General features: G+C 38.3%; 1 protein-coding gene across 2 annotated transcripts; it reads right to left on the bottom strand.

The window, feature by feature from the left end:
* Positions 1 to 786: 786 nt before the first annotated feature.
* asxl2 (ASXL transcriptional regulator 2) lies at positions 787 to 21084 on the bottom strand. Of its 2 annotated transcripts, XM_028437774.1 has the most exons (13): positions 20926 to 20982; positions 17965 to 18047; positions 17800 to 17802; positions 15635 to 15743; positions 11838 to 11979; positions 10753 to 10871; positions 9215 to 9335; positions 8852 to 8911; positions 6683 to 6843; positions 6314 to 6410; positions 6094 to 6199; positions 4508 to 5186; positions 787 to 2794 (listed from the first exon to the last, which is right to left on the bottom strand). In XM_028437774.1, the coding sequence occupies exons 1-13, from the start codon at positions 20980 to 20982 to the stop codon at positions 1076 to 1078; spliced, it is 3456 nt and encodes a 1151-aa protein (XP_028293575.1). In that variant the 3' UTR covers positions 787 to 1075. The 2 variants fall into 2 exon arrangements, with proteins under 2 accessions (XP_028293575.1, XP_028293577.1); XM_028437776.1 differs by lacking the exon at positions 17800 to 17802 and having other exon boundaries at positions 20926 to 21084.
* Positions 21085 to 22426: the final 1342 nt, after the last annotated feature.

Here is a 22426-nt window from a genome sequence, read left to right as displayed (position 1 = left end):
CAAATGTAATTGGTAATTCAATACAATTATAACGTAATAATATTTGTAATTGAAAAAGATCTGTTGCTTTTGCAATCATAATTGAATTGTAACCGAGTTCAGATAATTGACTCTTGTAATTGGCATGGAAATACTATAAAAACTGTATTTTACAATGTAATTAAACACAAAACTGTGGAACCATGTTACAGTTCTATGGCGTACACAGATGTTAACAATTACTAAAATATGTTTCATTTTAAAGTTTCATCTCAGTTCTCATGAGGATCATATATATAGTGCAACATTTTCATGACAACAATGCATGTTTTGTTATTGCAATTAAATAAATGAATTTATTTTACAGAATAATTGATAATTGTGACCATGACCAGCCCTCCATAAGAAAGGGTAATAAACACTTTAATAAAGGGAGAATAATAATAAAGATAGGGCAGTGCTACACCTAGGTGAGGGGGGAGGGAATAGGGAAGAGGGAGTCAGGGTAGTAAAATGGAAAGGGGTGGGGAAGAGTGAAAATTTTAAGGTGAAAATTAAAAAAATATTTTAAATCGAGGAGTATACTGACACAAAAAAGGCTCAGATGCCCATACCAAAAATATAAATACCAATATTTCCATTGATTAGAAATCCTAACAAGAAATTAAAAACAAATTAGATGATAAATAATATTTTCTAGAGTATGTTATAGATGATTTAAGACATGGGTCAAAACTGACCTGTTACCATTAGCGATGTTAACAGGAAGCTAACAAAAGATTATTAAAGGCTCAGTAATTGTGATTATTTGTAACTGAACTTTAGTAATTGTGATTAATTGTAATTCAACTTTAGTAATTGAGAATGTAATTGTAATGGACTGTCAGAGGGAAAATAATAATTGTAATTTTAATTGTAAATGGGGAAACATGCCGATCACCGTAAACGTAGTTGAGTTGTAAATAAACATGGATAATTGAAGAAGTAATTGTAATTTAAAAATGTAATTGACCCCGACCCTGAGTGGGAACCATAGCCTTTCCAAACAGCGAGTTGCTTTGTAGATCACGACCCTATTATGTGTGAGTCTACATAGTCATCGTACCACTAAACATGAGACGCACAGTTTTGAGGGGCCGATGCAGTCGTCATGACAAAAAGCCCCGCAGCCTTTGCACACGATCATGGCCTTTAGTCGGCAGTAACATTTAGACTGGACGTCCCCCATGTCGGATCTGTCCATGAAGGACTGTTGGGACGAGGGCTCGCCCTGGCTGCCGTGGTCTAAAGAGTGACCGGCTGGTATGGTTGTCACGGTGACAGAGAAAGACATGACGCTGCCGTGGACAGCCTCAGCATCGGATGTGGAGGAGGTGGCACCAACAGTGCTGTGGTTCAAAGAGTGAGGCACTGGTTCCTGATAACCCAGTGTCCTCTGTGTGTGATAGGCAGTGGCCCGCTGGTGACTGGGCTCCATGTGGGTCAGATATGGCTCAGGGTTTCCTTGATTGCGATTGCCGAGTTCTAGTTGCCGTCGGCGAGGCTGAGAAAAAGCGCTGGTGTCTTTGGCTGGTGCACTGGTTCTGCTGGTGTCATTATCATCTGATCCAGACTCAGTCTTTACACTGGCCTGAGGCTCCAGGCTTTCTGCGTCCTCACACCGGTATATGGGGTATCCTTGCTGCTCTAATTTCACTTTTGTAACAGATGAGAAACTATTCCTGGACGATTCTTCCTCCTTAACGGACACATCACCATCCGTGCTTTCTGTTTTTAAGACAGATAACGTTGTGTTTGGGATGACTGACTGGTGTCTCTTGCTCTCTGATCCTCTTCCATAGGTGGATACGTTGAGCAGATAGTGTCCAGTCATGGCTGGCCTGGACCTCCTCTTTTGTCCCAAAAACCCAAGTGAAATCTTAGACTGGTCCTGTTGTTCTGCGCGCATCAGCTGAGGAGGATCGTACTGAGGGGGATGAAGCCCTAAACCTTTGTAAGGTTGATTTTGTTGAGCTTTTCTCTGCATGAGGGTCTGTAGGATCTGCTGCTGAGTCTCCTGGTCAGGAAGTTCTCTGTGATGTTTAGGGAATTCTGGGAAAACAGCAGCTTTTCCTACAGTTGTGACCTGTTGACATATTTGCTTATTGGTCCCATGCTCAGCAGTGTTGGGTATCCTGCATTTGTTACTCAGAGGTAAGCTGGATGTTGCCACTTCTGTCTTAGATAAAGGCTTTGGAAGGATCTGCTCTAGAGGAACCTCTTTCCCCTGAAGGAGCTGAGTGACCAGCGGGTTGTTTGCAGAGATGCAGGAGCTACTTCTACCTGATGATCCAGCAGCTGATAGGATTTCTTGTTCTTTTGTAACATGAATAGATGATTGTGCCGTTGCATCTGGACCTGCTTTACCAACAGCTGCAGGATGACTCATGTGTTTGTCATCCCGTTGTGACTGGTTTGGGCTAAGCTGACCGACAGAACCCACTGGAGAAGGAGCAGGTGTGCTGGTTAGACTGCTAGTGGATGGCACCCTGGTTGATGGGTGTAGGGATGTGGGGCTCGGGCTTGGTGAACACTGTACCTGCTCACTAGCGCCCCCTCCAGGTCCTGGTCCAGGCACAGCTCCCTTCAGTGCAGATGAAACAGCAGCTGCTGCTGCCGCTGCTCGCTGTGCTCTGGCTTGCTGAGCTTTGGCTTTGATGTCGGCTAAAGTGCGAGCGCCCGTACGGCCCGGGCTACTGAGTGGGGTGGGGAGAGGGCTTCTTGCTGAGACTTGACTTGGTGACCCAGGAACTGAGAGGATTCGAGACACTGGAATCTGCAATTACAAAGAAAAAAAACACATTTATTTCAAAATATTTTCAGATAAATCATTTGAAAGCCACACAAAAAGAAAGATTAACGCTATATATACACTTCAAAGTTCTGCTGCTGGTGTATAAACGTGTGAATTATGTTTAGTCCAGAATACATCAGTGAGATGTTAGTCAGGCATGAACCCAGCAGGTCTCTCAAATCTATGGACACAGGTCATAGAGTGGAGCCCAGAGTTCACAGCAAACATGATGACACTGCTTTTAGTTGTTATGCTGCAAAGAAGTGGAACAAACTGCCAGCAGAGCTGAAGTCAGCATCCAATGAGAACATTTTTAAATCCAAGTTAAAGGCACTTTTTTCTCTACTGTGTTTGACTGAGAGGGAGATTTTTAATCATATTATTGTTGATTTAATGATTTTATTGATTTTTTAACTGTTAAATGATTTCTGTTGCACTTCTTAATCATTGAACTGCCTTGTGTATGAAATGTGCTATAAAAATAAACTTGCGTTGCCTAGCCTATTCAAAGCAGGAAAATGTGGGCCAAATCCAATTTTAATTTTTTTGCAGGTTTTGCAGATCAAATACATGCAACCTGTATCTGATCTGTTAAAGACATTTTAAACAACACACATGCAAAATTTTCCTAATCCGACATAAGTCACTTTCATATGTGGTCCTAAATCCAATACGTTTCCCCCCCCCAAAAAATCTAAACCGTATTTCATATTTTGCAAATCTACTACAGTCCAAACAACCAGGTCACATTTATTCAACCTCTACATTAGTGGAATGCGATACATCACAATTCTGCGTTCTAGGATGATAATTAGTTAAAATTAGTTGACCAACGCTGTTGCATTTAAAAAAATAATAATTTTCAAAAAGAAACGGCATCACTGTGAGGAAAAGAAAGTTTTTTTTTTTATGGGGATCGCTCATTAGGTGCACGACTGACCCCCTCCCGTCCTGGCCGCTTCAAACACCACCTAAACCACCCGAAACACCGTCTAAACTGCCAAAAAAATTTGCGCAACTCATCATTCACTTCTAAATAAGGAGCCACCAGTTCCCGCTTAATTTCAATGCGTCTGTGAAGCTCCGTCCGTTTCTCATCACGCGCTGAGGCACTCCATAAAAACATAATCGGCTTTAAACAGCTTCACCTGCTCAGAGCGTTTGAACAACATCTCATCAGAGCTACAGAAAATCTGTGGTAAAAGTGGTGCTGTTGTAGAAGAGGCCATCAATGCCAGGGTTTGTAGAGTCTTAAACATCGTCGGCTAATGATAGCTTTTGATACTGCCAAATATCCTGGCTCCTAGTGGTGAAATAACTGATACAACTTTGTGTCCATTTATTTTTGTTTAATCATTACGGTCTGGAATGCAAATCCCTGGCTCCATCTTTCTGACATATAGTATTTGCATTTAAAAAAGGAAAGGCAACAGTATCATAATGTAATGTAAACTTTCCCTAGTTTATACATGAGATGTTTACTGTAGGCAACGGAACCATGGGAAAATGTATTACCAAAAATAAACATGGGGGGTTGAGAGTAACTAGTAATTTTTACTGAGAGTACTATTTGTTGAGCCACTTTTTACTTGTATTTGATTATTTTATGTATGATTTACTTGTACAATTTCAATCAAGTAACAGTATTTCTACTTGCGTAGGATATATCAGTATTCTTTATACCTCTGGTCCTACCTTAAGAGGGGGAACCCTTTGATTTGCGGTGGGACTTGGTGTGGCAGGACTGGATATGGACGACGCTGAGGGGGACACAGAAGACACTGACGACACAGAGGACAGGCGGGGTCTTTTCTCAGGTGTCAGTTCACCCTCAGTCTCACTCAGAGACTTCCTTTTCTGAACATCTGGGGGGCTGCTGGCTTCAAAGACCACCTCTCCAGGCTCTGGGGCAGGCCCAGTCGGAGTCACTGGCTCTACTTTCAGCTCTGAGCCAGGCTTTAGTGTGGGGATCTTCTTCAAAGGTGACTGAGGGACCTCAATTTTGTCCTCTGCCATGTCCTCCTGCTGCTTTTCAGGTGTCGTACTTGCTGCCTGACATTCAGTCTGTTTTTCTACCTCTGGTGTTCTGACGACAGGGGTTTGCTCGGCCTGTTTGGCTTTGTTCAACCTACAATCTTCTGAGTGCTGGCGCCTTGTCTTCATAGGCTCTGCGACGGGGAAGCACTGGGTCTTCAGAGGTTCCTGTATTAGCTTCATGTCTGCAGCGGTGTGTTTGCTGTCCTTGGTGCAATCAGATTTCTTTGCTACTAGAGCTCTTGGTTCCATCTGATGAGGGGAGGACATCGGGCTTACAGACTTCTGATTCAGATCTGCGTTCGTCAGCTCTTCAGAGTTCTCGTAGCTGAGCCCAGAACTGCCCAGAGGAAATCAATACAGAGATTAAAACAAGCATTATCAAAGAGGAAAACACTTAAACATACCACAACGACTAGAACTTATATTAAGTTATGTGTAACATGAGGATGCGATAAGAACGTCATCCAATCCTGTGTTGATGCCACTATGCAGCTGATTGATTGGTCATCATTCATTTGATTGTTTGAAGTGAGTCAAATCATCTCATTTTTACACACAGAATTCAATTACTAATGTTTGTTGATCTAACATGTAAAACATTTCAATTGAATCAAATATAAACCAAACCAGAGGTTGATTTACGGAAGCTTTTTCACTGATAAAAAAAATATTCCGTCTTTGACACAAGAACGCATGTGTCAAACTCAAGGCCCAGGGGCCAAATCCAGCCCTTTAGAGCATCAAATTTGGCCCGGCTCGAGAACTTAAAAATTATGGAAAGAAAACATGAAAGATTTTGTAAATCACCAACTAATTCAGTTGCAGATATGATCAGCCCATTTAAATACAAAAAAATCTAATAAAAGCCATGATATACGGAGTGCCTAATTTTCTAGTTCTTATATCACGTGACGGCAGTTAATTTTTAATCTCAAATTGTTGAAAGAACTCTCAATTTTTCCAAAATCTGGCAAGTCTTCCTCAAATTACTCCACAAAATTTCCCAAAATCAGGGAAATTTAAGTGAAGATCATGCAGGGACTGACATACATACTTTAGCATTTATATATTATGTAGGTGTAGAAGCGCAAACCAGGCCACAGTAACGTTGAATTTTCTCTTTTTCCCACTGAAAATCTGTAGCCCAATGGTCCATATTTGGCCCCTGAAATAAAATGCTGCACTAGAGCTTCAACCTAAGGTAATTAATGACCAGTGAAGTTTAACGGCATAATTCAACCTACTTTTCTCCATAATAGTTTTCAAAAAATGCTTCTTTCCAGTGCTCCACTTTCTTCTCTTTTTCAATTTCTTGGCGCAGTCGAAGCTGCAGCTCAGGAGTGAATTCCCCTACGAATGAGACATTGACAATAGAAAACATATTCTAACACTTGTTCTGCTGATATACATTGAAATACAGAAGCACAATTTTGACAGTGGAGTGGAAAAAGCCAGTGAACTGACCCTCAGCTAGCCTCTCCTTCCAAGACTGTGCTGCTGATGTGAAGAACTCATTGTTCAACGCAGAGCTGGTGACCTTCAGAAGGCCGTCCAAGCAAGCCTACAGAGAAGAAACACCATGTTACCATGCAACACAGCACCGTGTCTTTATATTGTCAGAAATAAAAAGTATCAAGCAAAACATTCAACCACAGAAATGTATCTTGTGTTTCAGGAGTGCAAAAACATTAGTATAAAATGATATCTTAATAAAAAAAAAAAAAATACTTTGCATGATACAATTTATTTTCAGTCATTTCAAAAATTTTTTTAAAAGAAACACCAAATGTATAGTATTTAACCTAAACTCAACATTGACTGTTTTAAAATCACCTGGCGGTCAACTTCAGGCAGAAGTTGGAGGAGCCTCTGTTGGCACTCAGGAGGCAACACAGAGAAGGTGTGCTTGTTGATGAGGGCTCGGAGGTTGGTGTTGACCAAAATGGAGTCCGGTGTCTCCACGTCTATCGTACACTTGGTGCGCTTTATCTGTCCTGCAAAATAGAGAAGGTTGAAAAATATATCTAAAAAGATCAACATTTGGAAAACATCTGTGCAACATCTGGGATTATGTAAGAACAATAACAATAACAATGTAATACAGGTGGAGGTAAGCTTCGTCCACAACTACAGCTGTCCTCATCCATTATTTAAAAGCACACCCACTTATACACACACAACACAAGCTGGTCGCAAGGGAAACTCTAGCATGAAGTGGAGCAAAAAGTCAAAATAAAATAATACAGTTTCAAAACTAGAGACTTAGAAGAATATCTGCAGGAGCTCAGGACTGACTCTGGTGGGAGGGGCGCTCCTGAGTGTGCGACCCGGCAGAGTGTGTGTTGCTCGCAGCAAGTATACCTTAAATTTTGTGTATTTTTTTTCATGAGCGAGTGTTGGAACTGTCTATGTTCAGGATGCAGACAAACAACCTGAAGATCTATTGGCTTCTATGCATATTTTTGGTCTTTTTTGACATCTACTGTTATGCTGATGAGCTGGATGTCTGCTGTCGTATCGCTCACAGCTGAGACTTTCTCCTATCCGTACGGGCATCCGCAACCGGTATCATACCATCAAACATTCCTATGGAACTCTGTAGACCAGGACAAAGGACTAAACATCAAAAAAGAGGAAGGAGAGGTGGCTTTCACCGGAGATTAAAAACCACCTCCCCTCCATCCTGCTGTCAAACGTTCAGTCCATCAGGAATAAGATCGATGAGTTGTAGACTCATGCCAAGTTTAAAAGGGATTTTAAGGACATTTAATCCACTACGACCCAACCCACTACTGCATACTTTCTCAAAGTGTGGTCCCCGGACCACTGGTGGTCTGTGAGAGACCCCTAGTGGTCCGTGAGGTGAGATGTGACACATCATGTTTTAAAATTAATGTGTCAGTGTTTTAATATGCAGTGTTTTTCAAACTGCCTGTGACGTGTGTTGTTTTCAATATCAAATAAACTAGCATATAAAATGACAAAATATATTTTTTGTGGCATTGTCTAACTTGAGCAGTGCAGCGGACCAGTTTGCGACAACAACCGGTTCACGTCAAACTAAGTGTGATCCTGCTGCTGTAACTGTGGGAATGTGACGATGTAAAGCGTGGATGTATGGTGCGAACAAACACAAAAGCCAATTATCAATGGATCAGTGGCTTAGGACCGGGTCGTGTAAAAAGAAAGCAGATGAAAATTCTGACTCGACAGGAAAAGTTGTTGAGTGCCAGGATGCTGGTTAAAATTAAAATCACACGCATGAAAATGGAATTATGGCCAAGAATAAAAAAAAGCAGCACCATCTTTCTCAGAGAGGAGAGTCGAAATGCGGATAAGATGACAAAAGTACAGAGACTATGTTGGCATATTGGCATATTGTTTTGGGGCCATTTTGAGTTAGGTGGTCCTTAGTCTGAAAAAGTTTGAGAAACACTGCACTACTGTGAACTGAATGCAATTTTGACCATAAAAATGTTCGGGCATACAGAAAACAAAATGATAAAGCAGTCAAGTGGACAGATTGACTTTCTCTTATAATTATGACAGGGGAGGGTCGCTGCACACATCTATCATTAAATACCGCAATGTAATGTTACCTACAGTCTGATAAGGACCCAAAACATTTTGCCAATATAACAAATGTTTTTAGCCATCATTAAAAAGTCATGGAATTGAGCTTTAGTCTTTACATCAAAGAATCTCTCTGCAATGCTTGAATGGCATCTCAGGTAATTTAGAGGTACAGTTCATATGTAACCACTTGTGCAAAAACATTACAAAATTATTACAAGACAAAATCAATACACACTAAAGATTCCCCCTAAAGATCAGAGACTTTGAAGTTTCACACCAGCAAAGGCTATATTTATGTTACATAAATTTAGATTGAAATGTGGTACTTCTTGTTAAACATCTGCAACTTTATGACTAAATATTTCAGATATTTCCATTGTAAATAAACGTCATTATAGAGCAGTTTTCACCAATTGTTCCGCCTACCTGCGCTGAGGCGACTAGACCTGTGTGACACCTTCCTTGGTACGACTGGGTGGCATAAATCTGTTTGGGCAGAGAGAAGAGTTAAAATGAGTCGGCAGATTGGAGTGCTTCACACCAACCAAGTAATTAAATAAAACATGGACAGTAGTTGCAACACGCCAAGAAAGAAGACAGAAGAAAAAAAAGAAGAAAGAAAGAAGAAGAAAAAGAAAAAAAAGGAATAAAGAAAGAGCTTTCCACTGCTGGCTCATCATAATTATTTCAAAACAAACACTTCTAAAGACATGACGCATCACTTCCCTTTGAAAATTACAACATAATTTAAGCACAAATGTGACAGAGCAACCGCAGTCACCCTCTTACCAGTTTTGGTCGTCATGGTATCGGCCATATCTTTGATGGTCTTCAGAAGCAGTCTGGGGCTGGAGGCGCTGGGCATCCCCCCCTGTCTGCGCTGGTTTCTCTGCTGCTGCTGCTTCAAGGCCTGACAAACCAGCAGAATAGACAGGGAAAGAATGTGAATATGAATATAGACAACTCTTGTTTTCATGCATCTGCTCCCTCTGGGCCACTTGCCTGGTTTAAAAAGCAGCTAAGTAACAATACAGCAATGAAGCAGCAGCTCAATATCGACCAGTTAAAAAAATAGAAAATAGTGCATGGAGGGCATCTGTGCTGGTTGAAGTAGAATTCTTCCGCTAGTTCAAAATGTTTCTGCAAAAACGCCTTCTCGTTCTGCTGCCTGTTGTCTCTGCCCAATAAATGAATACCAATTGGTCTTCCTCACATGCACAGATGGACTCAACTACAATCAGACGCAATTCAATGCAACACAAAAGATACAAAGTAACAAATAATAGAAACAATAATTGATCAAATAATGTATTTGCTGTAAGATGCAGCTAGTGTATAAAATAAAACAGGGATGGAAGGTGGATTGTTTTGCTATATATGAATAAGATGAAAAGCAGCAGCAATCCACACAAAGATGTGTGAATGTTTAATAATTAACTAATCCAAAGATGTTTACGCATTAAAGTCTTACTGAATCATGGATGAGTAATACTTGAAGAGAATGGAAGTGAGACATGTGTTCGAAATGGCATACTCCGTACTATGCACTACAAACTCAATGAGTATATACTGTCTACCATATACTAAAAGTATGGTTAGGATGATGATCATTCTCACTGAAGTATACTTCCAAGTTTCCCAAGATGCATTTTGAACATAAAAAGATGAAAACGTGAACCACACTGAGGCTAAATATTCTCCACCTTTGAAAGTTCTGAGAACTTTTAAGTGAGAAAGTGACCAAGTAGAATATAAACATGTGCTCATTTCATCCATAAAACTCACGGAAACGCATTTCATGGCGACTTTTCTGAGATTTTCAGAGACCCTCCATTGTGCTACTGACAAAACGTCCTGTTAACTTCAAAACAAGAGCCCTATTTACAAAAGTGTCAAAGACCTAATGGAAGACAAGAAGAGATGCTTTTGTTTTGAAAAGAGGATGTTTGATTTTTAGCTTGAAGCCGGTCCCAGGATGATTTTACGTTCCGCTCGCAATGCATTATGGGGTGGTTGAGTATGACTAGTATGCCCACCGTGCCTTTTTAGGAAATGTCTCGATATAGTATACATCCAGGTATTTCTCGCATACTCACTCTTTGCATTATATCTAAAGTGAACGTACTACATACTAATTTTGACGTCAGACCTATGAGTAGAACGTTAGTATGCGATTTCAAACAGAGCCACTATTATGCTTAGAGGTGTGTCTTTACATTGTAGAGTAATGAGGCTCAGTCTTAAATTTCATCCTGAGATGAGCAGAAATTAATGTGAAATCCTGTAACAATTCAAAAAAGCAAAAACACAAGATGAGTATCCAGTACCTGCTTCAAAGCCTTCTTGCTGTGTTTTTGTGAGGGAGAAATGATCTTGGTGGTGGGAACAGAAGGCGATGAGCATCGAGGCTGTGGAGACGTCGGCTGGGACTGCAGCTTGGAGGGAACTGCGTATCACAGACGCACACAACTGAACTGATGTTACAATATACATTTCCTGAGGGCGGTAGGCAGGATATATCACAACATGGTATTGTTTCTGTTGAAACTGAAACCAATTTTGCGCACAATGGTTTAGAACAGACTGCTTTACTAAAATATCACATTACTAAAAAAGAAAAGTCATAAACAGCTCAATAGGATTTCTAGAGCTAAACCATCCTGTTGTTTTCCTGCTGTTGACAATAACACTTTATATAACAGAAGGTCCTAAAGTTTTTTTTTCCCAGCATCTTCTTATTTGCATTTGACTATGTGATTCTTTGCATGAATTGCTCCATAAATAAAAAATAAATCTATGTCCTCCTACTCAGCTGTAAACCAAGAATGTGTGCTCCTACCTTGTGCATAATGAGGAAGTAGTCACGGGTCATACTGAGAAAATACAGTTTCCTGTTTAACAGTCACTTAATATATTAATAAGGGCCAGTGAGAGCACAACATGAGAGAGAAAATACTGAGTAGTCTACTCATTCTTTGAATTTACACTGATATCTATAGTAAGACTATATGATAAAAGCACTGCATTGATGTTAGTTTGGTGCAGATTGCAGCTCCTGTTAGGCTACAGATTATGATGCACAAAAGCAGAACCTTTGTTTGAATCAGTGGAGGATAGGGGTTGAAGGATACGCTCAACCAACAATTGGATTTGAATCCCATCTAAAATTAAAAAAAAAACAAAAAAAAAAAAACTCAAGATGGGATGTAATGATGTCGTACGGTGTTCCACACTCCCCCCTCCCCTCCTGAACTAAACTTACTGGTCTTCTTGTGAACTCTTGTGTTCATGCACACACTGTTTTCTCCATAAAGACAAGTAACAAATGTCAGGACTTAATCTTAAGCTTCATCAGCAAATCCTCCCAAAAATAATTACTTTGAGGTATGGAGTAAAATTCAGTGCACTGTACCTCTTCGCATCCACCTCCCCATCCTGCCTTCCTCACTGATGGCACTGCTGTTGTTTTCGGAGCTTCTGGAATCAGAGAGATCATCACTGCTGTCCTCAGAGGCCTCATCTGACAGCTCCTTCACCACGTCTGAGATGTCCTTCTGCATAGAAGAAAAACAACAAAACACCTCAAATGCAACTTACTTTTAAAGAGCAGCAAAACAGAAGCACAGTTACAAAATAAATGCCCTTTGAACAACTAAATCACTGTGTTGCATTTTTTTGTCACATATTAACTACAAATGTATTTTATTATAATTTCATAACAGACCAACACAATGTGCAGTCTAAGTAAAATTATACATGGTGTTTACATTAGAAAAAAACTCAACTGAAAAGTATGGCGTTCAAAAGTATTCAGCTCCATTTACTCTGATAAAATCCAGTGCTTTTAGAAGTCGGCTGATTAGTAAATAGAGTCCACCTGTGTGCAATCTAATCTCAGTATAAATACAGCTGTTATATAAACTACAGGCCTCAGACGTCTGCTGTTGACAGAACATTCTGTGAACAAACAGCATTCTGTAGACCAAGGAACACAGCAGCCTGGTCAGGGATAAAATTATAGAGAAGTTGAGAAGCTGCTGAAGACAATAAATAATGTTTTTTACAACACAGATATGACATAGTATAAACATCATAGAGCAATACATTCATATTTCTTCTAAAAAACAAGACAATTGAATCACAAAACAAATGTAGAAGGTCGAAAATGTTACTTGCAAGATTGTTTATGACTCCAGTACAAACAGTGGGTTTGTTGACGAATGGTCATGTGACTTGAACATGGGAAAGGTTTTGTACATTGCATTGTGGGATTGGGAATCCCAAAGATTAGAAGAATGCAGTGGAAAAGTTTATTTCAACTAAAAGTGTTTTTACTACATTCTTACTGTTATTTCTTGGCTTGATGCTATTTTTATTCTCATTTAAGGTTTATCCTGCGATATGATGTCACTCTGTGACTCGGGATGTAAAGAATAATAGTGAGGGAGTTCAAAATTGATTCAAAGGTTCACATCGATTCTCTGAAATTGAATCACAGGTACTTTAAAAAAATAAACAATAATATATATATATATTTTACATTTATTTAGAATTTGAAATTCAGGACATACCACCGTGTTTTAAATCTGAAGTGTGGAAGCATTTTGGTTTCCCCAAGACTAAATGAAAGAGGTGAGAAAGAAAGAACATGTGAAATCCAAGGTAAGAGGAGCTCAGAGAGGAATGGCAGAGAGAGAGAATGAACGCCATAGTTTGTTTATATTATTTCTTTGATATGGGATTTGTTTTAAAGTCCAATTGTTGAGGCACAAAATACATTTTCAGTTGCACTTTTAAAAAGAAAAGGATCTATTATGCAGTTTGGCATAATTTACTGTAGAGCCAGAATTTAAGTGAATAGGCTTCTTCATTTGTACTATTTATTTATTCCATTCAGGATTTATTTTTAATTAAATTGCATCATTTTGCATTGTTTGTCAAGGGATTATTTTGACAATGAAAGACGAAAGAAAATAGTACAGTGTTTTTATTTTTGAAGAAAAAAAATGAATATTTTTCACTCATCATTTCTCTACAGTCTCTTTTTGTAAAATACATTGTGAGAGAATCGTATCGTGAACACAGTATCGTATCGGGAGTTGAGTGAATCGTTACATCCCTATCTGTGACATATTCAGTGCTAGCCGTATTAGGCGTGTGACGATATCTCGGTATGGCGGTATATCGCGATATTTTTTCACACAATCGATTATCGATATGCTCGCGCTAAATATCTATTTAAATACATTTCTTAATTTATTTTTTTTGGATTTAAGATTTATTTTCTTATTTTCAAAACCTTTTCTGCTTTTTCACTAAAATGTGCAGGTAGGTCTTCACAGAAATTTTGTCACTATTAGTTGAAAGAACCAATATATTGTTTACTGGAATATTGCACTATAATGGTGTCACTGGTAAGAAAGACCCTATTTTTGTTTACAGAAATCACTATTGGAGATACTTATTCATTTACATTGGTGTGTTGACACTTATTTACAGAAATGTTGCACTAAAATAGTGTCACTGTTCATAGGACACTTTTAATTTATTGCCTTTCAGAGATATAAAATAAAAATTGTATTTTTTTACTTAATCTTTTTTTTTCTTGTTATATCATAGATTAACGTAGATAGATTTCTGACCAATATATCGATAATCGCAGTATCGTCATATCGTGAGATAATCGTTATCGTGAGACGTGTATCGTATCGTGAGGTACCCAGAGGTTCCCACCCCTAAGCCGTATATGGGTGTTTCTATTGAAAGCCACAAAATAAATATCCGCTTTTACTGTATGTGTGAAAAAAACAGAAATGCCACTTTAGCAGTCTTTTTAGAGGCACTCTGGCATTGGTAATGGATGACATACAGGTACAGTTAAAAAGAGTTAAGTAAAAAAAATACAGTGCAATTAATCATCTCAAAATGGAAATAGTACAGCACAACTGGAAAGTTCCCCTTCCCCTTCAGTAGGTCATTGACCCTAAATATACAGCCAGAGCTGAAATAGACTGGTTTAGTCTCAAAATGTGCTAAACTACTAGAGCGGTAGCCCAAAAGACTTCAACTAAACTTTTCAAAGTATTGATAAAGAGTGGCTGAATACTTTCGCAGGCCACACTTTTTTTTAAAAAATAATTTAAATATCATGTATCATTTTCCTTCCACTTCACAGTTATGCAGCATCTACCATATTTTTTGGACTATAAGGCGCACCGGATTATAAGGCGCACTATCAATGAATGGGTCTGACCGGGTCCAATTTCATACATAAGGCGCACCGGTTTGTTATAATTATTATTATTATTATTAAGGCTCATTAAGTGAAACAAAATAGTCAGATAAGTCAAACTTTATTCAACTCATTAACAATGATTCTCAACATTGTTCAGGTTTAACGCATAAAATATAGAACATTACAGTCACTTTTTCAATTAAGCATGTTGAAGCACAGTACTGGTACATATCACTCCACGAGGCGTCAGACTACGGTAGCCCTGAAGCGCCAAAAATCCATCAAGTGGTGCAGCTTCATAGTTTACCAAAGTTGTACTAAAACATTCTGACATATTAATTTCATACATAAGGCGCACCTGATTATAAGGCGCACAGTCGATTTTTGAGAAAATTAAAGGATTTTAAGCTAATTGTGCCCTAGTTTGCACTTGTACGTATACATAAAATACTAAATATGTAAGAAACCGACAATATCCAGGCAATAAGTGACAGATACCTAATGTCCTAGATTTGTGACGAAGTCCTATTAATGTTATGTAATTATTTAAGGAAAAATAAATTATTTTATACCAATTTTGATGTTTTTTTTCAACATTTAAAAACTTACTACAATCATGTGACTGGGAAAACTGTGAGCCCCTGTAAATATTCCTCCATTTAATTTACACAATGATTCATGTTTCTCTGTCATTTTTACTTTCTTCTGCGGGCCAAATTGGATGCTTCAAAGGGCCGGATTTGGCCCCCGGGCCTTTGATACATGTGGTTTAGTAGGTATGAATACTTTTGCAAGCCACTCTCTATGTCATACATCTCAAAACATCCAGATTTTGTCAAAACACATTTTTCTTATTGTAACTTGTTGTACAACTAACCCTTTAAATGTCAACATATGATGTAATAACACATGTTAAACAACTTTTTTTTGCTGTAAAACATCACTACTGATCCACCGCTAGTGAACAAACTAACCTTTAACGTGTAGACACCCATTCTACCTGGAACTTTGTAAAACAGGCCCTCCTTGCCACGAGAATTTGTGTGCAGCATCGCATTGAGACATGCCAGCGGCGAGGTTCCACTGCATGACCAGACAAAAAAAAAAAAAAGGAAACAAATTAAAACATGCATTTGACAACACTTCAGATGACTAGGCATGGGAAGGGTGGAGGAGGGGAGCAAGCTGCTCTGATATCTGAAAGGAAACAACTGCAACTGAAGCCAAACTGCTATCATGCACCAGGTGGAGATGCGTGAGTGCAGGTCAGAAACGCGTGAGTAGGGTGTCGGGTGGGTGGGAAACTGTTCAGTCTATTACAAAGGGATCAGTTGCATGAACTGGATCTGACTCTGGGAAGAATTGTTAAAGGGATCCTCCACTGTTTTTACAAATGTGGCCTAAAACCTTTAAAATGTCCTTAGAAGATCTATGCCTAACAAAATGCATTATTATGCAGTGTACCATAGTCATTTTATTACCTTTTAAAAGTGGGACTACTTTTACTCTGTGCGCCGCCATGTTGAAATGATGTCATTGGTGACATGATTAGCCTCTTTTAGTCCATTGAGTTCTATAGGAGGTGAAGCATTCAGGATCATTTAGCAGATTTTTCAGTCAAAATGACAACTTGTTCTGCTTTGGGTTGCTCTTTAAAGGGCCCGTGTTACGTTAAATTTACTTTTCTGTGCTTTAAACATGATAAAAGTGCTATTTGGGCTTCATACACATGACCAAAGTGTTTTTTTCATTGATTCCCTCAATTGTTAGTTAGTGCAGTGGTTCCCAACCTTTCTTGTCTTGTGTACCCCTTGAGCCTTTTTGTCAAACCATGAGTGACCCCTCACTCATACGTGTTCATGATTCTCCAAAAGTAGAATATAACACAACTGAATATTCAATGTAAGTCATTTTATTTCATCTTCTTAAATTGAGCCCAAACACCTCACTCCAATTTGATGACGCGTTCCCACTTTGATGACAAATTTGACACGGCACTGAGCTGGAGAAGCCACGCCTCCAGGAAGCTCTTTGCCTTGATTGACATGTAAACAGACACGCCCACAAAGGTGAGCATTTCAGCGTCCTTCACGCAGTGCTATGTATGTATTTTCTACAGTCTATGTATGCACCGGTGAACGCCCCGCCCCCACGCTCTGTCTCGTGTTTATAAAGCAGCACGAGCTCGGCTATGGAGTGGGTGGGAGGAGGGCGGGCCGTCCTCTGAACCGACGTCACCGTGTGGGGAGGAGGAAGTCAGTGTCCCGTCTATAGACACGCCCACTCATGAATATGCATAACTAGGGTTTTCAGAGGCTAAAACTCTAGAGTTTAGGAAAATAAACCTCAAATACTATGTTTTTGGGGTTCTTAGAACAAATGGAGATGAGTGAAAAATATCATGATATATGGGACCTTTAAGGAGAGAAGAAAAGCCCCATGTGCATGACAATAAAGACAACAAGGAGTTCTCGCCTTAATGGCGTCTACAAAACAGCAGAGTGGGAACTGTCGCCCCCTGTGGCCACAAAAAAAACCCCAAAGCAACACAAGTTGTCATTTTGACTGAAAAATCTGCTAAATGATCCTGAACGCTTCATCTCTCTATAGAACTCAATGGTCTAAAAGGGGCTAATCACATCACCAATGATGTCGATTCAACATGGCGGCACACAGGGTAAAGTAGTCCCAGTTTTAAAAGTTAATAAAAAATATTTGGTGTGAAATAATGCGTTTTGTTAGGCATAGATCTAATAAGGACATTTCAAAGGTTTTAGGCCACATTTGTAAAAACAGTGGAGGATCCCTTTAAGACTGAACTGGTTTCACAGGAAAAAAACGCAGACTTCTTACATGCAATAAATCAAAGCGTAGACATGTTTTTTTTTGGACAATAACAAACTCATAAGACATGAAATAACACCATTATTTTTTTTAACATTGTTACAGAAACAAATAGTAGAAAAAATATATTATCTTACTAATATAGAATCTACAAGTACCTTGAATATAAATCAAATGTTTCTTGTGGAACTGAATCAAGGACATGTATTTTTTTTGATTATTAATAACAAGCAAAAGGTAAATCCAAACTGCTGTTAAAAAGGTTAGGGGGGGGTTGGGGCTATAAATGTCTTACCTTCTGGATGAGAACAGTGACAATGAAACAAAAAGAAATAAAACAATTAATATTATTAGTAATTAATACTTGTAACTGTGTGTGAACGTGATGTGAGACTGTCAACTCTTGGCCGAGAAAGGGTTTCCTATCAAAAAGGAGAAGAGCATCCCAAGCAATGTTTACCTTATCTCTTTAAGCCTTTCTCTTTGGATCACCTGCAAGATTTCTTTATGGCTCATAGGTGTGTTTGGGTACTTCTCCAAAACCTGATGAGACAGAAAACAGCATAACATATCATAAATATGACAATGATCAAATGAGTGTATACATTATTGTTTACACTTTGTAGGGTAGTTGGAACATGACCTATGGAGCCTTTTACTCCAAAAAATATTATTGTACCTTCTGTCACTCCATTTTAAAAAATGAAAAGAACTGTGACTTAATCTGTGAGAGAGGTGCAATGACTGCAATTCCTCATTAGTTTGTTGTTAAAAATGTTTTTAACTATTTGATTAAATCTAAACTAGATTAAAAAAATCTTCCTCTTTCCTTGTTATGTTAATAAATATAATAACCTTTATTTAAACTGGTTCGTCCTATTGAGAGACCTGGCCAACATCGGCAAGTAACATACAAACAGTTAACTTTCAACATGTGATTGCATTAAACATAGAAATATAAAATATACAAATTAGTGAATTTACAAAACCAGTTCAGAATAAAACATTTGCACTCATGACGCCTAGATATAATGGGATTTAAGGTGTAAATGTGTCTGTTCACAGCCTTTTCCACGCAGACTTTTTCTTCCCTAAATGTATATCTATAGATTATGCTGTTAATCCTGAACAGGTGGTTCAATCTTAAAGTGGGGGCTAACAGCACAAAGCCATATGCCAGTTACTATGACAAGTATAACAAACGCTGTGATAGTACACACATTAAAATATCCCATCCCAAAGTGGGGTACGGGTACCCCCAGGGTATGTGAATGAATTAAAAACAATGACAACATGGAAACTAGAATATAAATAGAAGAGTTAATGTTAATGCTAGGTTAACGATAAAGCTAGGCTAATGCAATGTGAATGCTAATGCAATGTGAATGCTAATGCTAGGTGAATGCTAATGCGTGGCTAATCCAAGGTTAAAGCTAATGCTAGGTCAATGTTAATGCTGGGCTAATGCTAAGCTAATTCTATTGCAGTGTTAATGCTAGGTTAATGTTGTTGCTAGGTTATTACTATTGCTAGATTAATGCTAGGTTCATGCGAATGCGAGGCTAATGCTATGTTAAAGCTAATACTAGGTCAATATTAATGCTAAGCTAATGTTGATGCTAGGTTAATGCTATTGCTAGGCTAATGCTAAGTGAATGTCAATGCTAATGCAAGGTGAAAGCTAGGCAAATGATAGGTTAAAGCTAATGCTAGGTCAATGTTAATGCTAGGCTAATTCTATTGCTATGTTAATGTTATTGCTAGGTTAATGCTAAGTTAATGTGAATGCTAGGCTAATGTGAATGCTAGGCTAATGTGAATGCTAGGCTAATGCTATGCTAATGTTACGTTAATGCTATTGCTAGGCTAATGCTATGCTAATGTTAATGTTACGTGAATGCTATTGCTAGGCTAATGCTAGATAGTGCTAATGGCAATGATAAACTAATGAAGTGCGACAAGGGCCAGCACCTGCATCCTCAATTGTATTTTCTTCAGGAAATGCAAATATTATAATTATATATTATTCCTCATCAGGATAGGTAAAAATCATGTTTTTTTAAGTGTAGAGTAGGGGGTACATGGCTTCAGGTTAAATGTCTGAAGGGGTACATGACTGTGAAAAGTTAGGGAAACACTGCTTTAGGCAATACTTGTTTCTATAAAGCTGCATTACTACAAGGAATACACCCTCTACATTGTTAATATCCTGTCAGTAATTCACTGGGATTAAACCTGCACATCTTGTGTAACCTTCTGTAATCATACCATTATTTTAAACCCATTAAGTGGTGTATTATAGCAAACAAATATTAAATAAATAGCGTGACCGTAACATATTTGAATGAATTATGTTCATTTTCAGGTGAATAAATAAGGTTCAATATAACGTCACCACAGTGGTAGCAAAACAAATACAATGTGTATTTTGTTTACTGAACTTTTGCGTGAAGTAAAGATGAAAATAATTTTGCCGTTCTGTTAGCTCTGGTGCTAAATGTAAACAGTTCTTTAGTTTAAATGTTGCATTTCTTAATACTTTATCTTCACGTATAAGAGTCAAGTGACGGATTCGTTTATCATGTGCTGTGTACAATTAACTGTGTTGCATTAGTGTGACAATGGTCAAAGTTGTTGACGGTGTTAAGTTATGCTAGCAGACGGAGCTAATGCTAACGATGCTTCAGGTCGAGTGGTTTCCGGATTAAATTGTGACTGACTTCCGACTGCCACAGGATTTGAATATGTTTTTCCGGCTCGTAATAAAAAAACAAATGGAACATGTATATTTCAACATTATTTGGTAAAATTGTTTTATTTATTTGTGTTAAATGTAGGATATGATTATTTAAATGTACATCGAGGGCACACAGAGGGCTAAACTTGGCAAACTAACTTGGGTTTAAATGTGTTGATTCCCCATCTTTGCAATACAATAACTCAAAAACCGTTTGATATTGAGAACACCAATAGACAATATTATAACATTATAATATGTTATAACAGTATATTACTACATGCAACCGCAAAGACAGCGGGAAGCCACTCCCCAGGCTAACACGGACACGAGCACATCCAGAACACTAGCTAACTCACAACACTGGCACGGAAACTTCGTGATGACTTTACTGAATTAAAACGACGCGCACGGTGTCACTTTTTATAACCAGGCGGGAGACACACAGCAGTTTTCCAGACCTGCTTGGGTGCACATTGCTGACATTAATGCTACGTGAGTAAAGCCCGTGTGTAAAAATGAGTGAGCTAGCTCCGCGGCTAAGTGACAGCGCTAGCCGTCCAACAACAGGCCTGTGGCAGCGGCTTCTTCAGCGGGTCATGAACTCATAAACCCTGAGGTACGAGTGTCCAAGGAAAACAAGCACAAACACACGTCAGCTCCATTAAAGACGCTCATTTGTACCGTTTTAGCGGCTTCGGCCCATGTCCGACCCTTCTTCTTCCTCTGTCTCTCCCTCATCGTAGACGTCCCAGTGCAGACTAGTGTTTGTTGATTGAGTCTACTTTAGATAAAACGTTGCTGTAGTTACCGCGAAGGATCCACTCCGTCTGCCATGTTGGATTTACAGTAAAGGGTCACGTGACTCCACACGTCATCTTACTGTACATACCTGTCATTCCCATGTCTGAAGTCCCCCCCCCCCCAATGCTTTTCACACACACAGACAACCAGAGCTATTGTCAAGTCTGTTTATTTCCATGCTATAAGCAACTTTGCACGCTTTCACCACCATGAAAAATAAGGCAGCTAATGAAATAAGCATATTTTTTGGCACAAAATTACAATTACCATTGATTAAAGCAACAATTCATCAAGTTTACAGGCTGTGAACAGATTACCCTAATTATTTTTTGGCAAATACATGTTTGAAAGCATTGTCAACATACGGGCAGCGGACCATATGCGACACATAACAGCGTCCCTTTTTGGCCCTCACTTTTTAATAGTGACTTTACAAATAATAAGCCAGAACATAAGGCTAGGTTAATCAAATGTAACCAAGAGTTTGCGTGTAACATTTAAAAAGATTTACTACTGGTACATGCTCTCAGAGATCAGTAACAATCACCATCTCTCAGGATACTAAACCAGAAATGGGCACCTGGTGGCACGGGGGCCACGTATGGCCCTCGGTCTAATTTTGTGCAGACTGCAAAGTTAGAATAACTCCAAAAACACTCAAAAATATTAAAAAAAAAAATACACAAAAAAGACAACAAAAATAAATAAGTGACTCCAAAAATACACAACAAAAAATGCACAAAATGACTCATAACACACAAAATGACAACAAAAATACACAAAATTATTCAGAAAATACCCAAAACGACAACAAAAACGTACACAAAAAAGGAAAAAAAAAAACAAAATCACCAGAAAAATGTACAAAACAACTCCAAAAACACTCAAAATTATTTTAAAAAATACCTAAAAAAGACAAAAAAATAAAAGGAACATTACCACAACAAAAAAAAAATGTATGAAAGTGACTCCAAAAATACACAACAAAAAATGCACAAAATTACTCATAACACACAAAATGACAACAAAAATACACAAACTTATTCAGAAAATACCCAAAACGACAACAAAAACATACACAAAAAGGAAAAAAAAAAATACAAAATCACTAGAAAAATGTACAAAACAACTCCAAAAACACTCAATTTTTTTAAAAAAAATACCTAAAAAAGACAAAAAAAAAATAAAAGGAACATTTCCACAGCAAAAAAAAATGTATGAAAGTGACTCCAAAAATACACAACAAAAAATGCACAAAATGACTCATAACACATAAATTGACAACAAAAATACACAAAATTATTCAGAAAATACACAAAAACACTAAAAAAAAAAATACATATCAACTACAAAAATTTGCAAAACGAGTACAAAAATACAC

Source organism: Gouania willdenowi, chromosome 22 (genome assembly GCF_900634775.1).
Source record: "Gouania willdenowi chromosome 22, fGouWil2.1, whole genome shotgun sequence".
NCBI lineage: Eukaryota > Metazoa > Chordata > Actinopteri > Blenniiformes > Gobiesocidae > Gouania > Gouania willdenowi.
The sequence above is the reverse complement of the archived record's forward strand: the minus strand, read 5'-3'. Positions and strand labels throughout refer to the sequence as shown.